The sequence below is a fragment of the Otolemur garnettii genome, unplaced genomic scaffold, assembly GCF_000181295.1.
Source record: "Otolemur garnettii isolate 467f Iridium unplaced genomic scaffold, OtoGar3 scaffold00141, whole genome shotgun sequence".
Classification (NCBI taxonomy): Eukaryota; Metazoa; Chordata; class Mammalia; order Primates; family Galagidae; genus Otolemur; species Otolemur garnettii.
Window position 1 is genome coordinate 3,180,796 of NW_003852536.1, and position 27,588 is coordinate 3,208,383.

The 27,588-nt window shown below is 39.4% G+C and overlaps 2 protein-coding genes across 2 annotated transcripts in view; one reads left to right on the plus strand and one right to left on the minus strand.

Annotated features, from left to right (window-relative positions):
* CATSPERE (catsper channel auxiliary subunit epsilon) overlaps nt 1–14,349 on the minus strand; it is a 139,871-nt gene extending 125,522 nt beyond the window's left edge. Inside the window, exons 1-2 of the mRNA XM_023518567.1 lie at nt 14,199–14,349; nt 5,674–5,722 (exon numbers count right to left, since the gene is read on the minus strand). Of these exons, the coding sequence (XP_023374335.1) occupies nt 5,674–5,722; nt 14,199–14,349 (200 nt within the window). The remainder of the gene's footprint in view (nt 1–5,673; nt 5,723–14,198) is intronic.
* Nucleotides 14,306–27,588, plus strand: part of ADSS (adenylosuccinate synthase) — a 41,099-nt gene continuing 27,816 nt past the window's right edge. Inside the window, exons 1-4 of the mRNA XM_023518542.1 lie at nt 14,306–14,616; nt 24,015–24,117; nt 25,293–25,361; nt 26,523–26,529. Of these exons, the coding sequence (XP_023374310.1) occupies nt 14,434–14,616; nt 24,015–24,117; nt 25,293–25,361; nt 26,523–26,529 (362 nt within the window). The 5' untranslated portion in view covers nt 14,306–14,433. The remainder of the gene's footprint in view (nt 14,617–24,014; nt 24,118–25,292; nt 25,362–26,522; nt 26,530–27,588) is intronic.

Consider the following 27,588-nt stretch of genomic DNA (forward strand, 5'->3'; position numbering starts at 1 on the left):
GGATTGTGTGTGAAAACACCACACTGTACCCCCAAAGTGCATCAAGGTACACAGTTACCATTCAATAAAAAAAAAAAAAAAAAAAAGAAAGGGATTTTGTCCTTTTCAACTTTCAGTAAAATGCAAGAAGTCCTCAACAATGTCTGAAAAGACAGGAAAAGTGGGGACTTAGGAATCCTAAAACAGACCAGCAAAAGATGCCTTCTGAGGACAATGATCCATATGAAGAAAAATGGAGGGAAAAGAAACCCAATTGAACAGAAAAGAGAAAACGAAGGCAAAGGTAAGAGAAACTACAGATGAATGAGGAAGGGAAACAGAACCTGAAAAAGCTTTAGCCTTATTTTTGTACACTTAATAAAACAACAAAAGAGAGAACTAAAGCCAGGAAAATAGGAAAGTTGTTTTGACCCACCCCTCCATCCTTAAAAGATCAGGAAGAAATGAATTTCATGTAGAAGAATGAGCAGCAGATGAGAACTCAGCCCCACATGGTTATTTAAAAAAAGAAAAAGAATAAGAGGTACAATAACATCTCTGTAAGGACACTCTTCAGATTTGCCCAATAAACACATAAAACTGTAACCTAATGTGAAAGTTAGTTTTATGTGTCAACTTGGCTAGAAAATACAGAGTACCCATTTATTTAATCAAACATGACTCTATGTATCACTGTGAAGGTATTTTCTAGATGTGGCTTATATGTCTAATCAGTTGATTTTAAGTAAAGGGAATACCCTTGATGTGGGAGGGTTGTCTCATCCAGTAAGTTGAAGACCTTAAGAGCAAAAACTGACGTTTCCTGGAGAGAAAGAAATTCTGCTTCAAGACTCAAGTATTAAATCTTGCCTAAGTTTCTAGCCTGCTAGCCAGACCCAGAAATTTCAGACTTGCCAGACTCTACAGTAATCACATGATCCAATTTCTTTAAATTAATCTCTTACTATACATATGTATAAATTCTATTGGTTCTGTTTCTCTGAAGAACTCTAAGAGACCTACTATATCAAAATGAGGTGAAATAAGTAAAAATAAGATTGAAGTTATAAAAGAACAATATAAATAAAAATCTGAAGCTCTAAATGAAGCTAGAAATCAGGGGGGAAAGTTAGAATTAAAAAGAAAAGTCATTTCAATGGTAAAGTAAATCAGAAGAAGCATCAACTGTAAATAAGGTCTTGAGAGAAATAGAATGTTTAAAAAAGGAAAAAATTTTTAAAATAAGAAAAGAAGATAAACGTGATTAAAGAATAAAAGACAGGCAAAGAAAATTCAACATATGTATGTCTAGAGACCCTAGAGAAGTAAATAAAAGTGTTTAGAACAGAACAACAAAACTAACTAGAATTAAGTAATAATATGTAACATTTAAAAATCTTGTCTGAACATATTAAAAGGGCACCTCTCATACCAAGGAAAAACATAAATTATTTACAAAGATATATGTGAAGATGAAGGCAGAGATTAGAGTGATGGAGTTGTAAGCTAAAAAATGGCAAAAATGGTCCGGAGCCACCAGAAGCTGAGAGTCAGAGCCTTTAGAGGGAGTGTCGCCCTGCTGGCACCTTGGCTTCAGACTTAACAGCCTCCAGAGTTGTGACAAAGGAATCCTGGCAAAAGGAATAAGTCATTTATAAGGGAAAGAAAACCAAATTTGCACCAGACCTTTCTGAAGCAACAATTCATGCCAGAGACAACACAGTAACACATATAAAAGGGAATAGAATATTAACCACTAATTTTTATATATAGATATACCAATTATTCTCACTTTTCACTTTCTTGTTTTTTGAGACAGAGTCTTTTCCTCCTCTGTAGAGTGTCCTGGCCTCACAGCTCACAGCAACCTCAAACTCTTGGGCTCAAGTGATTCTCTTGCCTCAGCCTCCTGGGTATGTATATATTCAACATACGAGATAATGTCAAACAGATTTTCAAAGTGGTTATGCAAATTATCTTTGCTCCCAGCGGTGTATTTTATTGCTTTATATCCTCACCATCATTTGTTAATTTACTCTTTTTAATTGCAGACATTCTCACTGGTTTTTAATTATATCTCCCTCTAATTTTACTCACATTTCACTGATTTTTCATATATTTTACTCATCATTTATACCTACTTTTTTTGTCAAATGCCCCTTAAGTGTTTTCCTTTTTTAAAAAATACTTCAGAAAAATATACAAAATTAAAATTATGCTTTTTAAAGATCTGGTAGAATTCCCATATGAAACTATCTGGGCACAGTTTAAATTGTCCGTATTTATTTTTTACAATGGAAGCAAAACACCGATAGTAATAACATTTATGCATAAAATTCACTAAAGACTCCTGCTTCTAATTTATGGGTGACACCAATAAATAAATAAATAAACCAGTGGTGGGAACTGGTTTCTGAAAATCACATGTAAACTGGAAATGGAGACAGAAATCATCTTCTTCCTCAAGCAGTGGTGGTAAAGTGCAGGCTTCAGATACAGGTGGTCCTTGTGAGCTTCATCTTCTCTTTCCATCGAACAGCATTCCCCACCGGGTACTGGTGACATCGCAGCAGTATCTTCAAGTTCCTGATCTCGGGTGGCAATAACAGCTTTCTGACTCACCAGAGATGAACTAAAAATAGGTGGGAGTTCCTAAGACCTTTACTTTCCTAGCCCATCCAATAGTTTTGTGAGCACCTAATTCCCTGTAATAAATACATTTCTGCTTGAAATACAGAGCGGTTACTGCAGGCCTCAATGACACCTGACTGCTTCATAATCTCTTAAAGGCACGTATAATATTACAAGTATTTAACAGGTTGTATGGCACAGGCACTGACAATGCCAAGTGGACATTAGGCAGTATGCTATACAAGTGCATACTGGCTGAATTCTGCCTTGCTTAGTAGGCGTTTGAAAATATGGAGTAGTGCTTTAGATTGCACAATGTTTGTCAAGGATTGCCCTTGCCACTTATTGTTTGGGAGCCAAGAAAGTAAGATATTCTACAAAGCAGAAAATAGTCCCATACAACAAATAATTTCCTTGCCACAAATCTGAGTAGCATTCTCATCGAGAAACACTATTATGGACCAATCTTATGTATGAATATTGATGAAAGAATCAATAGGCTGGCACCCATTGCTCAGTGGTTAGGGAGTCAGCCACATGCACTGGGGCTGATGGGTTCAAACTTGGTCAAAGCCTGCTAAACAACAATGACAATAATAACAAAAAATAGCCAGGTATTGTGGCAGGTGCCTGGAGTCCCAGATATGGGAAGGCTGAGGCAAGAAAATCTCTTAAGCCCAAGAGTTTGAGGTTGCTGTGAGCTGTGACGGCACAGTACTCTATCAAGGATGACATAGTGAAACTCTGCCTCAAAATAAATAAATAAATAAAAATATTAACAATAGAATCTGGAAACATATTAAAATGATAATACATTGATACCAAGTATGGTTTTTCTGAAATGCAAGGATGATACAAAATAAGTTAATATTTTAATATGATTCACTAATAAGTCTGAGAAAAAATTTAAGATAATTATTTCTGTAGATTATGAAAAGACTACATATAGTGACTATTTTTTACTAGGAATAAGTAGATATTTTGTTAATTTAAAAATGTATATTTTCGAGTGCTCATTTTTGTGGTTCCCCCATGCATAAGGTATTTGAAATAAACCTTTCTCTTTCTAAAAATAAAAAATAAAAAAAATGTATACTTCTCTCAGCCCAAAAGTGAACATTATGTTTAACTGAGGCATATTATAAAAAAATCCAATAAAGTTAGGAATAAAATAAGGAGGTTCGATTTGGAGGGCTACTTCATTATTCAGAGACTGGAAGATTCAATATTATAATGATGGCAATTGCTATTATAACAGTGTCAGTTCTTAAATTCTCCCACAGTTATAATCCCAATCAACATCTAGGCAGATTTTTAAAATGAAAATAGTCCATTCTAAATTTAAAAAAAAATGCAAAGAGCCAAGAATAGCCAAATCTGTCTTACAGAAGAACAAACTGAATGATTGATATTATCAGAAATGAAGACTCATTAGAAAGCTACTGTAGTTAGATGGTAGAATTAGCACCAAGATGATACCATAAAAATAATAGGGGAAAAGTAAGTTGTTTAATAGGTTCTGGTTCACTACATGGAGAAAGGAAAGCCGAAGTCTATTATACAATACCTGGAATAGACAAGGTGTACTCCAGGTGGATTTATGATCCATATCTTAATAGCAAAAATACAAGTCATATAAACAATTACAAGAAAAATGTTTGCAACTCAAGGTAAGCAAAGATTTTCCTTACATAAGACCCTGCAAAAGTTTAAATTATAAGGCAAAAGAGAGAGAATCTGGCTAATCAAAATTCAGCTTTTTTTTTCTTTGAAGTATCCATAAACAAAATTAATAGGTGAGAGACTAGGAAGAGATCATTGAAACCAAGATTTGATTAATATTTAAAGTGGAATGTAGATAATACTCTGTAATTCAACTATAAAAAGGCACAAAATTAAATAGAAACTGAGCAAAGGCAATTCACAGAAGCAGCAGCCTGCATAAATATATGAAGAGGTGCTCAAAATCACTACTCATCAGAGAACTGAAAAGTACAATGGTAATAACTATTACTGTATAGTAATTATATTTGTAAAAAATAGAAAATTTAATAATACCAAATTTTGGTGAAGATGTACATTGAGTGAGAGCATAAGCTGTACTGGGCATTCTGCAAAGAAGCTTGTAGAACTTAGTTAAATTAGGTGTATTTCCTATGTATGGCCAAGCAAACTCCACTTTTGGCTACACAGAGCAGAAAAATTATTGCACAGATACATGAAAAGACACACAGAGGACATTCATCACAGTGTTGTTTTTGATAGTAGGAAGCATCTATCATTAGAATATATAAATAAAATATAAGTGCTATACACTAGTAATTATGCATCATTAAGAAGAAATGTTGTCAATGTGAAATGTAAATGTGGCAAAAAAGAAATGAGAAATAACCTATACATAGTGTTGAATAAGAAAATATAGAAAATGAGGTCCATAGCTTGAGTGACAATATGTGTACATCCTGAATTTGCTAGATAGTTCCAATTTATACCTCTTGTGTAATTATTAATTGCATCCACATTCTCAGTAGTTTAGATAATATATATGGTAATTCTGTCTTTAATACTATTTGTGAATATTAACTCACAAAAATACTCAAAACTATTTTTGCTACACACATATTTAAGGATATGTGTTGAAGAGGTGAACTATATTAGGATAATGAATGGGATGAAGGAAATGAAATAGAAATAAAAGAGGAATGCTGGCTTGGTGCCTGTGGCTCAAGTGGCTAAGGCATCAGCCACATACACCTAAGGTGGCAGGTTCGAATCCAGCCCGGACCTGCCAAACAACAATGATGTCTGCAACCAAAAAAAAAAAAAAATAGCCAGACATTGTGGTGGGCACCTGTAGTCCCAGCTATTTGGGAGGTGGAGGTGGGAGACTCACTTGAGCCCAGGAGTTGGAGGTTGCTGTGAGCTGTGATGCCATGGCTACCCAGGGGGACAGCTTGAGGCTCTGTCTCAAAAAAAAGAGGAATGCTGAGTATGGTGAACCCTACTCTGAGGTTCAAAAACTTAATATTTAACTACAGTTTTTTAAACAAATTCAACACTTACTGTACTTCTGGTACTAAAAATCTGGTAGTGTGGGCTGTTACAGTAATACCTGTGGAAGAAAAAGCCAAATATGAATATTAAAAACTAATTTCTTTTCCAAATATGAAAGAGTCTATGCATGATCGAGGCATATCTAGGTTACCAAGAGCGTTACCTTTCTGCCTTAAGTCCGTTCCTGGAAAGCAAACTCAAAGCTAAAATAGGGGATCTCAGTGACCTCTACGTGCCACTGTAGGTGTGTTAGGATTTGCTCAATATCTGAACAGAACAAAATCAGATGAGAGGTCAATACTCTTTACTCTTCTTTTAGTATGTTGAAAACTATTAAAGAACACTGGCTCTAACTCCTTTATTTACAGAGTTAAAGTAAGAATAAGAAAGATTGGCTCGGCGCCTATAGCTCAACCCGCCAAGGCGCCAGCCACGTACACCTAAGGTGGCGGGTTCGAATCCCCAGCCCTGACCCGCCAAACAACAATGATGGCTGCAACCAAAAAATGGCCAGGCGTTGTTATGGGAAGGCGGAGGCAGGAGACACGCTTGAGCCCAGGAGTTGGAGGTTGCTGTGAGCGTGATGCCATGGCACTTTGCCCAGGGGGATAGCTTGAGGCTCTGTCTCAAAAAAAAAAAAAAAAAAAAAAAAAAAATTAGAATTTCAAAAACCAGTATTTCTTACTTTAAGCACTGAAGTAAAGGAAAAAAATTCTATCAGTCCTTACTTATTATCACTTTTACACAATTATCCAATATACTTTTTGCCTATATGATCCATCTCAAGTGGCACTGTCCAATAGAAATATAAGCCATCTATGTAATTACAGATTTTCTAGTAGCCACCAAAAGCATGAGAATAAACAGGTGAAATTAACTTTAATAATGTATTTTGTCCAACATGTAATCAGTATAAAATAATTTTTAGGGAGATACTTTACATTCTCTTTTTGGTACTAAGTCTTTGGAAAGGTGGTCTGTATATGACACAACACATCTCAACCGGGACCTTTCAAGTACTCAAAAGCCACATATAGCTGGTTACTATCATAAAGCATCACCTTAAAATTCCTTCACCTTCCCTTTGCTTCAATAATCTATTCCATGTCTACATTGCATACCTAATTGCCATTGTAGGTGCTAGACCCCTAAAATTTAAAATGAGGGGCAATTTTATTGGATGTACAGGGAGATATTATATGATTACAGTACCAGAATTATACATGTATAAGCCTTAACAGCAGTTTGAATTCATATTTTTAACAGATGTCAGTTACCAGTATGAAACACATTTTTAATGTATACAGATCAAATAAGAAAACATGCTAACCTGGGCTCAGCACCCGTACCACAGTGGTTACTGCGCCAGCCACACGCACTGAGGCTGGTGGGTCTGAGCCTGGCCCAGGCAAGCTAAACAACTGCAACAAAAAAAATAGCCAGGTGTTGTGGCTGACGCCTGTAGTCCCAGCTACTTTGGAGGCTGAGGCAAGAGAAATGCTTGCTCAAGAGTTGGAGGTTGCTGTGAGCTGTCATGCTGCCGCACACTATCCAGGGTGACATAGTGAGACTCTGTCTCAAAAAAACCAAAAAAATCAGGCGGTGCCTGTGGCTCAAATGAGTAGGGCGCCGGCCCCATATAACTAGAATCCATAGAGAACTCAAACATATTAGCAAGAAAAGAACAAGCGATCCCATCTCAGGGTGGGCAAGGGACTTGAAAAGAAATTTCTCTAAAGAAGTTAGGCGCATGGTCTACAGATATATGAAAAAATGCTCACCATCCTTAATCATCAGAGAAATGCAAATCAAAACTACTTTGAGATATCATCTAACTCCAGTAAGATTAGCCCATTTCACAAAATCCCAAAAACAGAGACGTCAGCATGGATGTGGAGAAAAGGGAACACTTCTACACTGATGGTGGGAATGCAAACTAATACATTCCTTTTGGAAAGAGGTCTGGAGAACACTTAGAACACTAAACATAGACCTGCCATTTGATTCTACAATTCCTTTATTAGGTATATACCCAGAAGACCAAAAATCACATTACAACAAAGATATTTGTATCAGAATGTTTATTGCAACCCAATTCATAATTGCTAGGTCATGGAAGAAGCCCAAGTGCCCATTGATCCATGAATGGATCAATAAATTGTGGTATATGTACACCATGGAATACTATGCAACCCTAAAGAATGATGGAGACTTTACCTCCTTCATGTTTACATGGATGGAGCTGGAAAATGTCCTTTTTAGCAAAGTATCTCAAGAATGGAAGAAAAAGTATCCAATGTACTAAGCCCTATTATGAAACTAGTTTAAAGCTTTCATTATGAAAGCTATGACCTAATTATAGCTTAAGAATATGGGGAGGGGGGAGAAAGAGGGGAAGGGTGGGGGATAGATGGGTGGAGGGAGGGTGATTGGTGGGATCACCTCTATGGTTTATCTTACAAGGGTACAAGTGAACCTTTCTAAAAGTAGAATATAAATGTCTTAACACAATAACTAAGAAAATGACATGAAGGTTATGTTAATCAGTTTGATGAAAATATTTCTAATTGTATATGAAAACACCACACTGTACTCCATGATTATATTAATGTACACAGCTATGATTTAATAAAAATAAATAAATAAATAAAAATATGGTAACCTAAGACTACTGAATTATTGTGTCAATTCTAGGAATCTTTTGGAGACATTGTTAAGGTTTCCTAGAAATAAGATCATATCTTTGGCAAACAGTACATTAGAAAAGAATAAAGCCAAAAACTTCAGCTAAATGTCTAATTTAACATGTTAAAGAGAGAATCAAAATAAGCCTAAGAAAAACAGAAGAGATAAAAATGTGAACAGAAACCAATAAAATACAGGCACATCTGTATTTTAAAAATGTGGCACACCTCCTGGATGAGGGGCACAACTACATCTTGGACTCTACTCAAATGCAAACAATGTAACCTTATTGTCTGTAACCCAGGCTCTGCGCCTGTGGCTTAAGTGGCTAAGGTGCCAGCCACATACACCTAAGGTGGCAGGTTCGAATCCAACCCAGGCCCGCCAAACAACGATGGCTGTAACCAAAAAATAGCCAGGTGTTGTGGCGGGTGCCTGTGGTCCCAGCTACTTAGGAGGCTGAGGCAGGAGACTGGCTTGAGCCCAGGAGTTGGAGGTTGCTGTGAGCTTTGATGTCACGACACTCTACTCAGGGGGACAGCTTGAGGCTCTGTCTCAAAAAAAAAAAAATTGTCTGTACCCCCATATTAATCTGAAATAAAAAATAAAATTTATGTGAAATTACAAAAGTCCAAGAATGACCAGGACACTTCTGGAAAAGAATAGGGAGAAGACTTGCCTTATGACATATCATGACCTATTATACACCTACAATAATTAAAACATGGCACTGGTGCAGCAATAGACAAACTGACCAGTGGAATACCCACAAGCAGATATATGTCCATGTGGAAGTTTTTTATAAGACAGAGGTGCTACGTCATATCAATTGAGGAAAAGAGGGACTACTTAATAAATGGGGCAGGAAACACAGATCTGGATTCATATGATAAAAGAAGAAGCTTTCATTACTACCTTACATCATTTAGAAAAGCCATTTCCACTGGGATTAAGAACTTAAATGTCAGGCTAGGAGTGGTGGCTCTCACCTGAGCTCCTAGCACTCTGCAAGGCCAAGGAAGGAGGAGTGCTTGAGCTCAACAGTTTAAGACCAGCCAGAGCAACACCCAGATCCCATCTCTACTAAAAACAGAGAAACAAACTGGGCATGTGGCAGGTATTTGTAGTCCCTGCTACTTAGGAGGCTGAGGCAAAAGTATCACTTGAACCCAAGAGTTTGAGGTTGCTATGAGCTTTGACACCATAGCACTCTACCCAGGGCTAAAGAGTAAGACTCTGTCTACAAAAAAGAAAAAAAAAAAAAAAAAAAAGAAAAGAAATAGGGTGGTGCCAGTGGCTCAAAGGAGTAGGGCGCTGGCCCCATATGCTGGAGATGGTGGGTTCAAATCCAGCCCTGGCCAAAAAAGAAAGAAAGAAAATTCAGAGAGTCTGTGACTATCATGGGAAAAAAAAAAATGACATTTTTGTTTTTACTAACCTTTAACTGGAATTTAGCATTTCCTGAAAATTAAAAACACAATGAGATATCATTCTACCCCTGTTAGAATGGCTTTTATTAAAAGTCAAAAAACTGTAATAGATGTTGGCTTGGATGCAAAAAGAAACACTTAATATACCATTGATTGGACTGCAAATTACTACAACCTCTTTGGAAAACAGTATGGCGATTTCTCAAAGAACTAAAAGTAGACTTAACATTTGATCCAGCAATCCTATTACTGGTAAGGAATATTCCTATTACCAAAGGAAAAGAAGTCATTTTATCAAAAAGACACCTGGACGCAAATGTTTTTTGCAGCACAATGGCAAAGATGTGGAATCAATACAGGTGCCTATCAATTAATGAATGGATGTAACAAAATGTGGTATATATATACCAGGCAGTACTACTCAGCCATAAGAAGAAATGATGCCTTTTGCAGCAATTTCAGTGGAACAGGAGACCATTACCTTAAGTGCAGTATCTCAAAATGGAAAACCACTACCACATGCATTAATAATTTGGAAGTAATTGATGTACATGGGCACAGAAAGAAGTAAAAATTGCTGGAAATCAAGAAGAGACGATGGAGGAGGGGGAGGGATAAAAACCTACCTAACAGGCACAAGATTCAGGTGATGGGCACACTTACAGTACTGAAAAATTATAAAAGATATATGTTACAAAAACATTTATATCCCCCTTGATGTTTTGAAATTAAAAAAAAAAGAAAGAAATTTAGCATTTCCTTCAATCATGAATGTAGACCAGGGGTTAGCAAACTAAGCTTAACAGGCCAAATTCCACGTTTTTGTAATCAATTTTTATTGGCATACAGCCACACCCATTTGTTTATTATTGTTGGTATTTGCTGTTCCCCAGCAGAGCAGAGAATTGTGTAGTCACAGTATAAATTGTATAGTCTAAAAAGCCTGGTGGCACCTGTAGCTCAGTGGGTAGGGCGGCGGCCACATACACCGAAGCTGGTGGGTTTGACCCCGGATCCATGCAACAAGGACAACATGCAACAACAACAACAACAACAAAATAGCCGGCATTGTGGTGGGCACCTGTAGTCCCAGCTACTTGGGAGGCTGAGGCAAGAGAATCGCGTAAGCACAAGAGCTGAAGGTTGCTGTGAGCTGTGACGGGGTAGCATTCTACCAAGGGCGACAAAGAGAGCCTCTATCTATAAATAAATAAATAAATAGAAAAGCCTAAAACGTTTACTGTCTGGTGCTTTACAGAAAAGTCTGGTGACCTGTGGCGTACAGCATAAAGCTAATAAACTCCCTGCGTTCACAGACCACCTTTAATAATATCAACTATCAGTATTTCTTGGTCCACTGTGTGCTCAACTATCATTATTTATTGATCCATTGTTTGCACGAGCTGACTGTTGTAAATTCATCGTAGCGTTTAACCCTCACGATAACGCCAGCAGACAGATTTTATTCTTTCCATTTCACAAAGAAAATGAAGCACAAAGTTCTGTCAGAACAAGAATTTTTTTGCCCTTCTCACGACGTCACTGACCCACTCAAATGGTTCCTTTGACTCTTTATCTGGCCTCTTCATCTGTCGCAGGAGATGTCCCTTCTCTCGGAAACTTCTATTTGATTTACTGTTGCTATTCTGAAATTTCAAAGTTAGAGGGTAATAATTATTTCTCACAGCAGAAAAGTGTCCGCTGAATATGATTTTCTGGTTAACCCTCTGCGTTTTAACCTACGTGGAAAATTCAAAATATTTTGACAGACTTTCCAAGGCAGCAGTTACCGAATACGGAACACAAGTCAAACTTGCCATTAATGATCTCTCAGAACTTTAAATGTTTTCATTGCCCAAATCAACTCACTTTATACAAGTTTCGTATTTCCTTACGGTGTTCACATTTTCTGTGCACGCTCACAAATTACTCCGTTTCAACCTATTACCTCGTTACCCTAGTGAAGTGTTTCCTCACTGCCAGTCTCTGGTGACGGCCTTAGGAGTTTTTCGCTAGCTCCTCTCCTCTCCGGCAAAAAGAAGGTGCAGGAAGGTGAGTGAGTTTAAAAGAATTCAGAGGGGCTCAGTTGTTCAGAGGACAGCAGTGTGACGGGACCACGACCCTACTGCGCGAACCTGAACAGAACAACAAGGGCAAAAACAGCATCCCTCATGTTCCTGCCTCCGTTTTCATTTCCAGTGGAAACTCAGGTGGGAGAAGCGGGACGCTGGCGCTGGGGTTCCGGGAGCTGAGGGACAAAGGCGAGCGGCCCCAGGACGCTGGGGCTGGGGAGGCGGGAATAGGGTTCTGCCCGCCTGGCTCCAGAGGCGGTACCTGCCCAGGGTGCCCGCCCGCGACTGGAGTCTCTCTACCTCCACAGGGCAGAGCAGCAGCAGCTCAACCACGACAGAAGCACCGCCACTTCCCGGGCAGACATGACGCTGGCTCCACCTACGCGTCCGCCTCCGCCCAACCGCCTAAGCCCCGCCCCGCCCGCCGCGGATTGGCGCGCTCCCGGGCGCGCGCGTGCGCACGTGCGGCCGGAACGTTGGGCGGAGGGACCCGCTACCTGAGTTCCCCTGTGGCCTGAAAGTTATTAGCTAGAATACGAAAATGTAAACCACATTTTAGGAACGGCAGAACCATCCGTTCCTAGAGTGAGATAGCAAAAACACTTCGAAAAATCCGAATTGCCTTGTTGAAGGTGAAACTTTTATCTTTTAGCGCCGATCTTCGTGTGACCGTCAGAAGACGCTACGATAGCAAATACATTGTCTGGCAGTAGGCACGCTATACGTGATTTTTAAAAAATTGAACAGAAATGAAGCCAGGCGTGGTGGCTCACTCCTATAATCCTAACACTCTAAGAGGCCAAGGTGGGAGCACTGTTTGAGATTAGGTGTTCAAGACCAGCCTGAGTAAAAGCAAAATAGATTAGCCAGGTGCCCTAGGGCAAGAGTGAGAAGCTCTCAATAAATAAATAACTGAACAAAAATGGATAGGAACATGTGCTTCTTGAGTAGTGTATGCCCCAAACTACTATCAGGCACTTGTGTATATAGAAATATGACAGCATCCTTCTTTACAAGCGGTTTGTAATCTGATAAAGCCATGACAAACACCAGTTATCATATAGTATTGCAATTTACTTACATATAGTTAGACCAAATAACAGGAATCTTTGTAAGCTGCAATTGTATCTTTATTCCTCCTATGCTATAAGTGCCCAATGCAGCCTTCATTTGTAGTAAATTCTCAGTTGACTTATTTAATGCATTGAATGGAAATAATAAAATACCAAAATGTGCTCTGGGGACCATTAGGGAACAAGAAGGTATACAGGATTTCAGAAACACATATGTGATTCTTTTTAAATTTTCATTGTCGACAGAGTTTCACTTTGTTGTCCCAAGCTACAGTCACAGCTCACAGGTAACTCAAACTTTTGAGCTCAAGCAATTCACCAGCCTCAGCCTCCCAGAGTGCTGGGATTACAGGCATGAACCATGGCAGGCGCCCGCATATGTGACTCTTTTCCCACTTTTTCCTGAAGTAGCTTTTATCAGAATTAGATGTCACAATTTGTCTTGTGGTCCAAAGAGCATTAATTAGGTCAACAGTAGGGGTAGTCCATTATCTAATTACAACTGAAACACTAAGAGGAGTATAAGGGAACGGACTACAGACTCAGGTTTTTTAGGTACCAATTCAAGTGTCATTCGTTGCCTAGGTTTTAAATACTGTAAAATAAGGGTAACACAGGATCTCCTCCCGCCTTATAGGGTGTGGGGATTTAAAGCCCAAGTGTATTACAGTATCTAGATATATGTACTGTGCGACATAGTAATTCACTCCTCTTGGGTCTTTGTGTAAATGCTTAAATGAGAAGGGTTAAGATTCTACTGGATCTACAGCTTTTCAGATCTAACGTCCTCTACCTTATTGCCTTGAGTTTGTCTTTTTTGATCCCTGTTCCTATCTCTATTACTTTTAGACTTTTAATTTCCAATTCTAAACTTATACGTCCCAATTCCAATCTGTTTGCAATTCTAGACTTTGTATTGTGGAAACGCTATCTCATTCCTTCATAAAAATAAATCTTAAAAACGAACAACTAAGACGAACGCTTTCACAGCGAAACCCGCGCATGGCCGACTCCGCGGCTCCAGACTATCTTGCTACAGGCGGCGCGTTGCATGCCGGGAGTTGTAGTCCGACGCACGGCACGCAGGTCCGCGCCTCTCCAATTTGAAAGCCGGAGGAACACCGGATAGGCGGGGCCTTGGTGGTGTCGCTCTCGAAGCCCCGCCCTTGCCCTTTTCCGCTCAGTAGGTTTGTACTGGAGTGGCGCGCCCGGCCGCGGAAGGGGCGTGGCCTCGGGCCACGGTGGCGGCAGTTGCCGCCACCAGGGCTTCCTACTGTCGGCTGTGCGGCAGAGGCCGGCCTGCGCGGGGCAGTCATGGTTCCCCTTTGAGTGGGCTGTGCGGAGAGCGGGGCGGGGCCTGGCTGGAGGGTGGTGGCCGGCGGGGACGGAGGCGGAGCCGGCCTCTGGCTCCTTCTTCCTCCGCATGTGGCTGGCGGCCGCAGAGCAGTTCAGTTCGCGCACTCTTCGCCGACGGTGTCTCCTTCAGTCTCTCCTAGCGTCACTGGAGCAATGTCGTTCGCCGAGACCAACCCGGCAGCATCCTCCCTGCCCAACGGCGACTGCGGCCGCTTTAGGGCGCGGCCCGGAGGAAACCGGGTGACGGTGGTGCTCGGGGCGCAGTGGGGCGACGAAGGCAAAGGGAAGGTGGTGGATCTGCTGGCGCAGGACGCCGACATCGTGTGCCGCTGCCAGGTGAGGCTACGGCGCTCTGCCGGGGACCCGGGCCTGGGAGGTCGGGCTGCCTGGTTTCTAGTGCCCGGCAACTCGGGCCCAGAACCCGGACCCACCGGCCCAAAGGAGGTGTCACCTTGAGGTCCTCTCCTGCTCTGGGCTGCGGCGACATAGAGAAATGGCGGGAGGTTAGGGATCCCTGATCTGGGGTCTTAGGTGAAGCTTGGGGTGGTTCTGGAGGAAAATGCAGGATGATGGAGAGCCTCTGGGAGATGTGCGATGCCTGGGGAGTTGCAGTTTGCAATGTGGGGATCGGTGCTCAGCCCCAGGGCTAAGGCCGGGGAGGAGGTGGGATGCGGTCAGAGTTTGAGGAGCTACCGCCAGAGGCCTGCTCCCAACTCTCCTTTCTGGGGGCGGAGACCCAGGTCGGCGGAGTAGGAGTGGATTGTTCTGAAATGCCCCGACTTCCAGAGTCACCACTCCCCCACCTGCTGGCCGGTGGTTTGCTGTGCTTTGCCTCCTCCGGTCCACTTTGTTGACATCAGAACCCACCTCTGGGTTTTGCAGTGTTGTAGGGCCCTGTTTATGTTTTTGTTTTTGTACTCCGTAAATAAATATTGAGGGGTGATTACTTTCACTCGTTGGTTCCGGGGCGGGAGGGGGAATCCCAACTCTTAAAATAAAAGAGTGAGGAAAGTAAATACACGGACATCACATCGGGTATGTGTAAATATTTACATCGTATGGTCACATCGAAAGTGAATTTTCGGGAAATGGGTTGGTAATGTACTTCCTAACGGGAGACACGTGGTTTTTCAGTGTACGCTTTCTTCCTATTTGTTGTTTACTTTGAAGCAGCCCAGAAAGGAGCACTTTGTAAAGGCTCTCAAGTAATTATCCCCAATTTCAAAATTCGAAATAGATGAGCCGTTACCACGTTCAAAACGAAGTGTAATGTTTAAAGCTGTCTGTTTAGGTCGCAAGAATATTTCTTGTTGTTGAATATACATGGCGCAGTATGATGATGCCATGCTGTAAACGTTCTAAGTTGGTAACTCGAATTGATTGGACGCTTTCTACCTAAAATTGAATACCATTTGAGCATGCAGAAACAGGAAAAACACAGACATGTAAAAAGCTAAATGCAAATATTCTCTGATTTTTTTTCTTTCTTTCTTTCTTTCTTTTTTTTTTTTGCATGCAGAAATCCACCCTGCCCATTTTTTGGCTAAGTTAGCTATTGCACCAACAATACCAGCGCTACCACCATTCCCTCCCTCCCCTTCCAGCCTTCTAATCCAACTCCCTCTGGCAACATACACACTGTACCTTACTTAATGGCACTCACAAGGTTATTCCTACCCCATAGCTGTCTCAGGTGCTTCTCCAGAAGCCCATCCTTAACCTTCCTATTGTCCTAAAATCTGGGCTAGGGATGGGGAAAGATAGATAAAAATATCTAACTCTTGCTGCCTAGAAGAGCAGAGGCTGACACCTGTTTGTCTTCTTCACTCTGTCATTCTTCACATCCTCTTTACTTGGTTGATCCACCTTATGGGTTGTAAGGAGGTTTAGGGAACATAACCATTATAGCATGTATTCCGTTTTAATATTCCATTGAAAAATATTAGAACTAGTTTGTAGATGGGAAAAGGTGTTACTATGTTAGCAATAGCTAACTTAAGTAATCTGGAAGGACGTCATGACCCATCTAGAGAAGTAATTGAGAAGGAGCCAAGTTTTTTGGCTTGAGATGTTACCTGAAGATAGTGGAGAGGCAAATGAGGAGACTGTCCTCTGTAAGTTTCTGACTTACTATCTTCCTTTATGGAAACTTTATATCCTTCTACTGCCTTTTAATAGCTCATCAGTAGGATTCTTTATTGGTCTTCTTAGCAAAAAGTAGATAAGTAATAGATTTAAGCATATCTCCTCTGTGATTCACCTTGGTAACTTTACATTTGGTTGGCTCTCATAAACTGGCATCTACTTGATGTGGGTTATAAAATTGAAGAATATAGAATGTTGAAATTCTTAGTGACCATGTTTAGAGATCTGGGAAGGTCAACATTGAGAAAGGCATTTTGAACTTGGATTGATTGCCTTGTTTGGTGTTTCAAGTTTTTTTTGTGTTATTGAAACTATGTCCTTTGTTAGAGTTTAATGTATTTTTTGCCAGATTCATGTCGTGAACTATTTGAACAGCATTGTTTCTCGAGTGAGAGTATATCCATAATGTATCCATATTTCAATAGTGGAATCATAAGGAATTTTTCCCAATATAAGTTGTAGTTTTAAAAAGAAAATCTGACAGATTGCATTTAACTATGTAGTCTAATATATAAAATGTCTTTTGGGAAAGAATAGATGGAAAGCTACTGGCATTTTCGTTATTTTAGCACTTACGGCTTACGTCTTTCAGATTCAGGATTTATGAGGTACCGGTATGTATGTACTCTAGATCCATAAATAAGTGTGTAGGACTTGCATCAAAGGTTAGCCGCTACTGATGACCTAATTTTAAATCAATGTGGGTTTTTTTTGTTTGTTTGTTATGAGACAGAGTCTCATGCTGTTGCCTTGGGTAGAGTGCCATGGCATCACAGCTCACAGCAACCTCAAACTCCTGGGCTTAAGTGATTCTCTTGACTCAGCCTCCCAAGTAGCTGGGACTACAGGCACCCGCCACAATGCCCAGCTATTTTTTGGTTGTAGTTGTCATTGTTGTTTGGCTGGCCTGGGCTGGGTTCCAACCCGCCTGCTCCAGTGTATGTGGCTGGCACCCTAGCCACTGAGCTACAGGCACTGACCCAATCAATGTGTTTTTTAAGAAAAAGAAGAATTAAGTATAGGACGGACTCTAGACACAGGTCATTCATCAATAAACATACTTAGTATCTACAGGGACCACCTTGCCTGAGAGTCAAAAACCTGAAAAAAGCAGGGATTGTGTCCTGTAAGGATTTCACAATCTAGTGGGCAACTGCTGTGTAAATGAGTATTCCAAGGGTGGGGATGGAGAAGGGTAGTGGTATACGTTTTTTGAGGGGTTAGTATAGGACCAGGATGGCCCCTTTTTGGCTGCCCAAAAGCCTGTTACTATTTATTCCCCCCAAATCCTCTCAAAGTAAAATACTATGCTTTATTTATTTTATTGAGCAGAAACTATACAGACTTAAAAAAATATATAGTAGTTTATATCAGGCTTTAAGCAATTGCTTATTGGCTCTTGGAGAAAAACTTGGTGGTCTGGGTACAGTGACAGGCCTGCAGTTGCTGTTTTTAAGAAGAGCTAGAGCAGTATTGCATTTCTTTGTGTTTTCTTTAGGACTTTGAAAAATATTTACTAAAATTCATCCTAAGGGTACTTACACTTTATCACTTTGCTACATGTATATAAAAGCTTACCGTAAAAGTAAACACAATAAAGAATGTTACTAATTTGTAGCTAGATGCTGGTATCTGAAACCAGCTGTTAGTAAGTGATAAAGTGAAAAAGACATACTAGTAGCAAACTGAGACTTTCTCCTTGAAATAGAAAAGGTGAAAGATAATTGAAAAGGAAGTAACTTTGATTATTTAAGACCTTGCCCTTGCTCAGTTAAAATGATCTCTTAGACTACCTCCCATAATATTAAAGGTGGTAGAGAATTAACATTTAAGGTAAAGTATTCTTCCAGGTTTATAACAATTGCTATTTCTGTTTGTTTCCTGAGGGTCAGGGTTCATTTATAGCGTTTCCTTGTGTAAAAGTATTAACCAGGGGTCTAGCATCCTGTTCTTGGTTAACTCTTGTTCTCGTTGGTTATTCTGCTTTTCCTATTAGGATGTAAATTTTCTCAAAAGGGGGGAATTCTTCCTTTTTTTGGTTTTCTTCCATAGCACCCAGTGCTATGTGAGGTGTTAGTTTAACATTTTTCTGTCAATTACCTTAACATCTCTCTGGGCAGGGTAATAGATTGCTGGCTTGAATTTAAGGTAGAATTACTAGCATTCCTTGGATTAAGATTTGTTATTTAGTATCTTCAAAGGTTCCAATTGCTTATATTAAAGCTGTATCTTTTGTATCTATGAGAAAATAGATGACTGGTATTTGTATCTTTTTCAAGTATCTCCCCACTATAATTTAGCTGAATGTCAGCCCCAGTTCTAGTAACTAGTTTTTCTCTGCTGAGGACAGTAAATCTCAAAGTTTGGTCAATGAAGATGTGCCAGGTTATTCACTATTTAAGTCTCTTGAAGTTAATAAGTGTGACATAGCATCATCACTTTGAGACATGAATTTTTAAATTGTATGAGACTGTCTCAGTGATACATGTATTTGATCAAAATTATTATTTTTAAAATTTTGGTGGAAATGCATGGATTAATTGGATAGATTCAATTATCTCTGGGAAAAACTGTTGCCTAGAACAAACCTAGAGTGAACCAGTAAATTGATATGTGAGCTTATTTATTTTGTAACTGGATACAAGTCCGGTATATTATCGCTCCGGAACTATGTTTAGATTTTAACACCAAAGATTAGTGTAGGTGAGCTATAAAATTGGTGACTTTGATCAATAGAAAAGGGGACATCGAAATGTTTGATATCGCCTGCTGAAAACAACAAAAAAGACAACAGATGAGGGAGAGTTCCCAGGGCTGTTCTGGCTGTAGGGTGAGATGGTTCTTTATATTGAACCAAACTTTAATTTAATTATATTTGATTCAATATAATAAATCCTTTTTGAAAAGGACACCAATGGAATTTCTAAAAAATGAGATTTCTGTCCATATCAAGCATTTAAAATCCATTTTAGAGGAAGAATTTTGTCAGTGATTAAAAATCCTTTTCCATTTTGCCTCGAGATCTATAGTTTAATTTCAGTATTTAAAAAAAAATACCTTCATGAAAATAGTGATTAGAAGAATTTTTATCAAGCATTGACAAAGAGCGGGATAACAACATTGTTGGTTTATACATTTTTGATTATATGTCACATCCTCCCATCTCTTATGCTAGTTTGGTGAGTGTATAATATATTAGAGTTTGGTACCTAGAGTCAAAATCTTCTTCATTAGGAATCTAAGATCCTCCAAGGCAATGCCCCCTTTCCACTTCCATTGTGAGAATTTATTTCATAATGGCAATTTAAGGTATGAAATACAGGGTACCTGAGATTTTTGTCACTTGTGTGACATTTATGCATGTCTGAAACTGGTCATGCTTTAAAAGGGGCTTTATTTTAAAAAGAAGAAGAAAGAAACTAGAAAGTAGCTGTAATGATGCAAGGTAGAATGGGTATCTTTAAAAGCTAACTGAGCAGTGCACTTAGACGTCTTTAAAGAGAAATTCAGATACCCTGTATATGTTTTCTCTTGCTATCTAGTGTCTTGTTACTGCTGAATAGTTTAATTTGATCAACTTGCTGGTGGTAACTTAACCTGCTCTATCCTTGTGTATAATTATTTTATCACTAAAGATTGATAAATGCTTTAGTTCTGGTGGACAGTCTTTGAGCAAGAAAGCAGTTATAAATATTGACTCAAATAAGTATTGTTAGGCTCTTAAAAAGCTTGAACACTGGGTAAAATAGAGCAACCATTTGATTGATTGATTGATTGCTGGAATAGTTCAAATGTGCAGGGTCTCAGGCATTGTTGCTCTCTGCTGTAATCCACAGTGTTAACTTCTTGACTGATGTTCAGTTTGAGCTCTGTGATTACAGTACATTGCTCCTGTATTCAGAGCAAAAAGGACCAAGACACACAAACTATTTTAGTGGCCTGAGAAATGCCTCCCAGCAATGTGCATGAAAATTGTTAGCCCTAGACACTTGGGCCTCTACTGTTGCTGGAGAAGAGATACAATTGTTTCAGATTCATAACACTTTCAAGAGGTGGAACCACTGTCAAGAGGTGGGCGGATGCCTTGCCTCCAGGAACATATTTGGAGCAGGGAAGAAGGGAGTGATTTTGAGGAAGGAAAAGGTCGGGTAGCAAACCAAGTTAAGAATCAAGCATTGCTTTGTTGACTTGTAATATTTAATATTTTACCCCCTCCTTACTTTTTTAAACCTCCTCTGGACCTTTGGAACTTCTTAATTAGAAACTTACACATATTAACATTTCCTGATCCAAAATTTTATACTAGGATTGGGCTTGATAGTCTTTGATTCTGACAAACCGTGGAAAGAAAGTTCAAAACATTTGTCTTCTGACTTCCTTAAACCTAACATCAAATTAGGAAGAAAAGGAATGCATTGAGAAACTGAGAATAGTTAACAAAATAGCCAAGTACTGTTATATCATTCCTATATCCTGCAGTACCGCGTTTTAAAGTCTAGTCCTTGACAGTGTGAAATGTTATTAATATTTAGCAGTTAAATCATTTGTGTATTCGGTTATTATTAGTACAAGATGTGAACTCAGGGAACAAGGTGTATAAACTTACTATGTTGTAGTAAGTTTAATCATTTGGATACTTTGTTTGCAATTAAAGGAAAGATATTATCTTAAGCAAAATGGGAATTTTTTTTTTTTTTTTAAGGAAGAATGTCTCAGCCTTAGGGTAGCCTGAGACAAGTCTGCCCCTGGAATTTCTGCGCCCAGGACTGGCCACCTTTCTCTTTTGTGATGCCTCTGTGAGGTAACAGGCATCTGAACCTCCTAACTGATTTCCCTAATACTCAGAATCAGTTCCCAAAGGAGGTGAGCTGATTGGCTCAAGTTGTATCACATTTCCCTGTCTAGATCAGTCACAATGACCAGGGGGATGACTATTGTGATTTGCAAAGGGCAAAGAAAGAAGAAGGACCAAATATGCAAACCTCCAACTGCCCAGGGGTTAATTTCATATAGGAAAGTAAAGTATGAGGAAACGTTTGTTCTGCAGTGTTCTTATTTGTAAATTGTTTTCTGCAGGAAAAATGGGAACCAATGACCCCATTCTTGGCAAGGGAAAACATCGCCAGAAAAAGGCAAAAACAGGGAAATAAGCTGAGCAAGGCAGACTAAAAACAGTTTAGCCAGTTTTTTCTACCAGCAGCTAAATTACTTACCTGAGCAGTCCTGCTTGTACTAGAAGCCTGGCCTGTAAGGGATACAGTTTGCACACACACCTGCTGGGTCTGTAAACACTTTGAAGAAATAATGGCTGTAGAGGAAGCTGCCTGCAAGGCCCAGGGAGAAACATCAACCAAGCCGTCCCCTGCCCAGTCAACAGTCAATGCAAATACCCATTATGGCCAGGGCAGAGATCGAGGGAATAGCTCAAGCCCTGAAATAATGGGCAGGAGGGCCTGTACCCTTATCATAGAGGAAGACATCTCTGGGTGGAGATCAGAGGAAAATTCTGTTTCACCAATTCTTCAGAGGAGCCTGACATCATCACGTCTGCTCTACAGTGGGGATTAACCTCCCCCAAGAATCTGTGTGTGTGACCACAGACAGGAGGCTGCCCCCATGTAAGACTCAGGTTTCGGATTTCTCAAGGCTGCTCAGACCCTTAAAGTAATGATTCTAGATAGAATAAGAACTTTTAAGTATTATATGTAGCCTGCATTAGTCTTCAAGCAAAGAGTTCTCTTTGCTTTATACAGAGCAAAACATTGTAAATCATTTGGTTTTTGAAGATTTTGTAGCAGAACCTATTTTCTAGCATATTTGTGAACTCGAGATTGGTGATGGATTGGTAAAAAGTGAGTAAGACTCAGTTTGTCAAAAATAACCTTGCATCAAGTTAAACCAGTCATTCTGGGGAGATACAGTTTTGTTTTGTAATTTGTAATGTTGTTAGTTTTTATTTGTTACAGATGTATTTCTAGCTTTATGTTTACTTTTTAAGAGCTTGTTAATGTTGGGTAGAAGTTTAAACATGCATGTAATCAGTTAACTTGTGTTTTCTTCCATGTTTTTTAAACTTAGAAATTACCACTGGAGGCTGGGCATGGTGGCTCACACCTATAATGCTAGCACTCTGGAAGACAGAGGTGGGAGGATTCCTTGAGCTCACTAGTTCAAGACCAGCCAGAGCAAGAGCAAGATCAAGACCCTGTGTCTACTAAAAATAGAAAAACTAACTGGGCATGGTGGTGGGAACCTGTAGTCCCAGCTACTAGGGAGACTGAGACAGGAGAATCACTTGACCCAGGGGTTTGAGGTTGCTGTGAGTTCTGACACCATGGCACTCTACCCAGGGCAACAGAGTGAGACTCTGATTAAAAACAAATAAAAAAAAAAATTATTGCTGGGTGTAGTGGCTCTGGTTACAGAGATTCCTATAATCCCAGCACTTTGAGAGGCTGAAGTGGGAGGATTAAGATGAAAAGTTTGAGACCACCCTGAACAATATAGTGAGACCCCTGTCTCTATTTAAAAAAAAAAAAAAGAAAGAAAAGAAACTTAGAAATTAGAGAAATTGGCTTGGCGCCTGTGGCTCAAGCGGCTAAGGCACCAGCCACATACATCTAAGGTGGCGGGTTCGAATCCACAGCCTGGGCCCGCCAAACAACAATGATGGCTGCAACCAAAAAATGGCCAGGCGTTGTGGCGGGTGCCTGTAGTCCCAGCTACTTGGGAGGCTGAGGCAGGAGACTCGCTTGAGCCCAGGAGTTGGAGGTTGCTGTGAGCGTGATGCCATGGCACTCTACCCAGGGGGATAGCTTGAGGCTCTGTCTCCAAAAAAAAAAAAAAAAAAAGAAATTAGAGAAATTATTTGGTCACTTAATTAATATTCAGTCTCCTTTGTACCTAATTTGTATAATTTCACTTTGTTCATTTTGCTGTTTATTTACTACATGGACACCAGCTTCTTAGAGTGAAAGTTTCTCCATGAGTTTATACTATGATTCTTAGCATTAGAGATTCTTCAACTCAGCAAGGTTATTACCTTATCCAGAGATGAGCAGGTTCTAATCAAACTCAGAAGGCTGGTTTATAAATTAGAGTCCCTAGATTTGAGTTACTGAATCTACATAAGAATACAAATTTCAGATCACAAAGTTGTTTGACACAATCTAAGGACAGTGAGAATTATATGAATACACCCAATTAGGGTAGATAAGCTATCATGGCTAATTAATTGGCTTGCCATATATCCTATATAGTGCCGCAAAGAGACTAACAAACTAATGGCTGCCTGTACTGTTTTTACTTTTCTTATCTTTCAAAAAGAATTTGACTTTCTGTCTTCCAGAAATCTGAATTTTCCAGTTTCCAGATATTATACTTCAGAAAAATCACTCTAGTGTACCATAGGGTGGAAAAGAGACAATAAAAGCATTATAAAAGGTTTAACAAATCTGTGTAGCTGGCAAATGTTTGGGCTTCCTTGAGTTATATGCCCATTTTAGTAGGGAATTATTAGCTCACTTTGTATGGAGATGTGTTCTTTGTCTTCTTTTTGCCAACCTCCGTTTTCCTCTCTTGTATTTCAGGGAGGAAATAATGCTGGCCATACAGTTGTTGTAGATTCTGTGGAATATGATTTTCATCTTTTACCCAGTGGAATAATTAATCCAAATGTCACTGCATTTATTGGTAAGTATATAAACTGAACTGCTTGTTGATTTTTCCCCCTAATTGATCATGGTATTCCTTTTTATAATCAAAACCAATTTCTTTCCTTAGTAACCAAATGGTTCATTTATCCTTATTAATTTTGACCAAGATACCTTCTGGAATATACCTGACTTTGTAAATCTTAGATCTATTTTCAGTAATATTTTTTGGAATGGTTACTTTGCGTTTGCCTGTGATCATTGGCAACCTTAATTCTATAAAGAAGTATTAGATCATCAAATCAGTTTTCCACTAGGACTTATAGTAAGAAATATAAGAGGTTCATGGATTGATTCTGAACTCTTATAGTATGTGATATAATCTGATATTTTATATTCTTCTTTTTAATTTTTCAAAATACTAATTGTAACTCACTAAATTGATTTTTATGACTACAAAAGGGTGTGATTTGAAAGGGATTGATATAGAAGCCAGGCATAGGGTGGTGCCTGTGGCTCAGTGGGTAGGGTGCCAGCCCCATATACTGAAGGTGACGGGTTCAAACCCGGCCCTTCCCAGACTGCAACAACAACAGCAAAAGTAGCCGGGCATTGTGGTGGGTGCCTGTAGTCCCAGCTCCTGGGGAGGCTGAAGCAAGAGAATCACCTAAGCCCAGGAGTTGGAGGTGGCTGTGAGCTGTGACACTATGGCACTCTACCAAGGGCAATAAAGTGAGACTCTGTCTCAAAAAAAAAAAAGAAGCTGGGCATAGCGGGTCATACTTGTAGTCCCAGCTACTGGCAGAGCTGAGGTAGGAGGATGGCTTGAGGCCAGGAGTTCCAGACTGTTGTGTGCTATGATCATACCTGTGGATAGCCACTCCAGTCCAGCCTGAGCAACATAGAGAGATGGGAATCTCTTAAAAACAAAACAAAAACCCACTGATCTAGGTTCCATTTGTTTAAAATACATAACTTTTGAAGTATTTCTTTCATACTAACATGTTTTGTTTTGTTTCAAAGAAATTTCAAATTATGTCGAGTACAATTTTAATGTTTTGTGTTCTCTGTCTTCTATTATATATTTACACTACTGTTTAAAACTCGGAATCACTTCTGTGATAACTCTTTGATAAGTCAAATGTTCTATAAATTCTATATGTCTACCCTATAATTATAAATGTTTAAGGCTGGAATTTGTCTGTTTTTCTTTAGGAAATGGTGTGGTAATTCATCTACCTGGATTGTTTGAAGAAGCAGAGAAAAATGTTCAAAAAGGAAAAGGTATAAGAGAATGAGTCTCCTTAGGAACCAGTTATTTCTTGTAAAGTTTTGTTAGGATCTCATGCCAGAAAAACTTAACGTTCTTGACTTATACTTTAAAACTTCAGGTTACTATAGGATACAATTTTAATGTCAGTTATTAAATTTTATTCATTATTATTGTTATAAACAAGACCAACATAATGATGTCATTTGTAAGTCCTGATTTTTTTTAGCACATAGTTTATTGGCAAACTTCATCTTAAGGTTGCTAGAATTGCTATATATTGGTGAAAAAACACTAGGAAATCGATGAGTTGCACACTGTCAGTCTTATTTCCTGAGGGATCTGGAGCTTTCCCTTGGTTGCTATAAGCCAGGGTAAAAAGGGGTTAAGTCCCTCCTTCTAAATGAGGGAGATACTGCTTTTATGCAATATGTCTATTCTCATCTCCTTAGAAGAAATAACTGGCTGGGTACTGTGGCTCACGCCTGTAATCCTAACACTCTGGGAGGCCAAAGTGGGCAGCTTGAGCAAGAGCAAGACCCCTGTCTCTATTAAAAATAGAAAAAATTAGCCAGGCGTTGTGGTGGGTACCTGTAGTCCCAGCCAGTCAGGAGGCTGAGGCAGAAGGATCGCTGAGCCCCAGAGTTTCAGATTGCTAGAAGCTAGGCTGATGCCATGACATTCTAATCCAGGTCAACAAAGTGAGACTCTGTCTCAAAGAAAAAAGAAAGAACCTTTCTTTTTGGGGATTCTTGACTTTACTGATCTCTTGGATTTTTGGAGTTCTCTGGAGTTCTTGATTATTTACATCCAGCTTGGCTACCTCATCAGGTTAGGAGGGGAATTTGAAGATATCAGTACAAGTTGAACATCCCTAATTCAAAACTCTGAAATCGGAAATGCTCTAAAATCCCAGACTTCTTTGAACACCTACATAGCACCACAAGTGACAAATTCTGCACCTGATCTGATATGATGGGTTGGAGTCAAAATGCAGGCATGCTACACATAGTTTGTTCAGCATCCCCAGCAAAATAAAGACCTTTTTAGCCCATTGCAGCCATGATACATCTTTTTGTCATCGGCCCAGATTCCCCCAGGCCGGACGTGCCAGTAGAATTAATAAAATTAGGATATAGAAAGCTTTTAATCAAAACACAGCACCGGAGGTGGAGACTGGAAGCCTGCCGTTGTCTGTTACTGCTGTTGTTCAACAGCTGATGCAGGTATTTTGGTGATGCCACTGTGCTGCTTAGCAACTCTGAACACATTCCATTTCACTGTATGAATGGCCTGTCATGATTTTACTGTTGAGTGCACGTGTGTGAATAAGTACATAAAACTGACTGCATGTTAGTGGCATGTATATTCAAAGGCCTGGATAGCGGCGATGCCAGACGACCACAGGCTAATGTCCTCATGAGTTGCTTAGATGGTGACATCTTTGTTTTCTGATGTTTCCAGGTACACAAACTTTGTTTCATGGACAAAATTACTCAAACTATTGTCTAAAATTAATTTCAGGCTATATCTGTAAGGTGTATACAAAACATAAATTAATTTCGTGTTTGGACTTTGGTCTCTTCCCCAAGAAATTTCGTTATGTATATGCAGATACTCCAGTATCCAAAATCTGAAATATTTTTGGTCCCACGCATTTCAGATGAGGTATACTCAGCCTGGACTACACAATTGAGGAAGATCATTAGTATAATTTTCCCCTTAGATTTGCTCAAATTTAAAATATTTAATTATATTGTTATTCTTAAAGTGTATTATTCAAGTAAAAGTAGCAGTCTGTCCTCAAGTGTTCCTAATAGCTCAGTCTAACTTTATAGAAGTTGTTGCTACCATCTCTGTTGTCCTCCCTCCATTTTTACGAAGGTTCTTCTAGTCTCTGCTTTTCAAATTGGTCAACTTGAGATTCCCCTGCTGCTCTCGGCTGTGTTCTGTGCTGGAATCATTTTGCCCCACTCCCTTTTTCCTTCTGGCCTATTTGACCCTGCTAATCTATTTTACTGAATTTCTCTGTATAATTTTCTTTATGATAGCCCCTAAACTAACTTTAGAATACATACTCATGTCATAACAACTGTAGAGCCTTAATATTACAGCTTTACCTTTTAGTACATTACCTTAAGTACATTACTGAGGAGGTTTTCCTTCTTAATCCATCAAGAATAGATTTTCAAAACAAATCTTTGGATATTATTAGAGGTAACAACTGATTTTTTTTTTTTT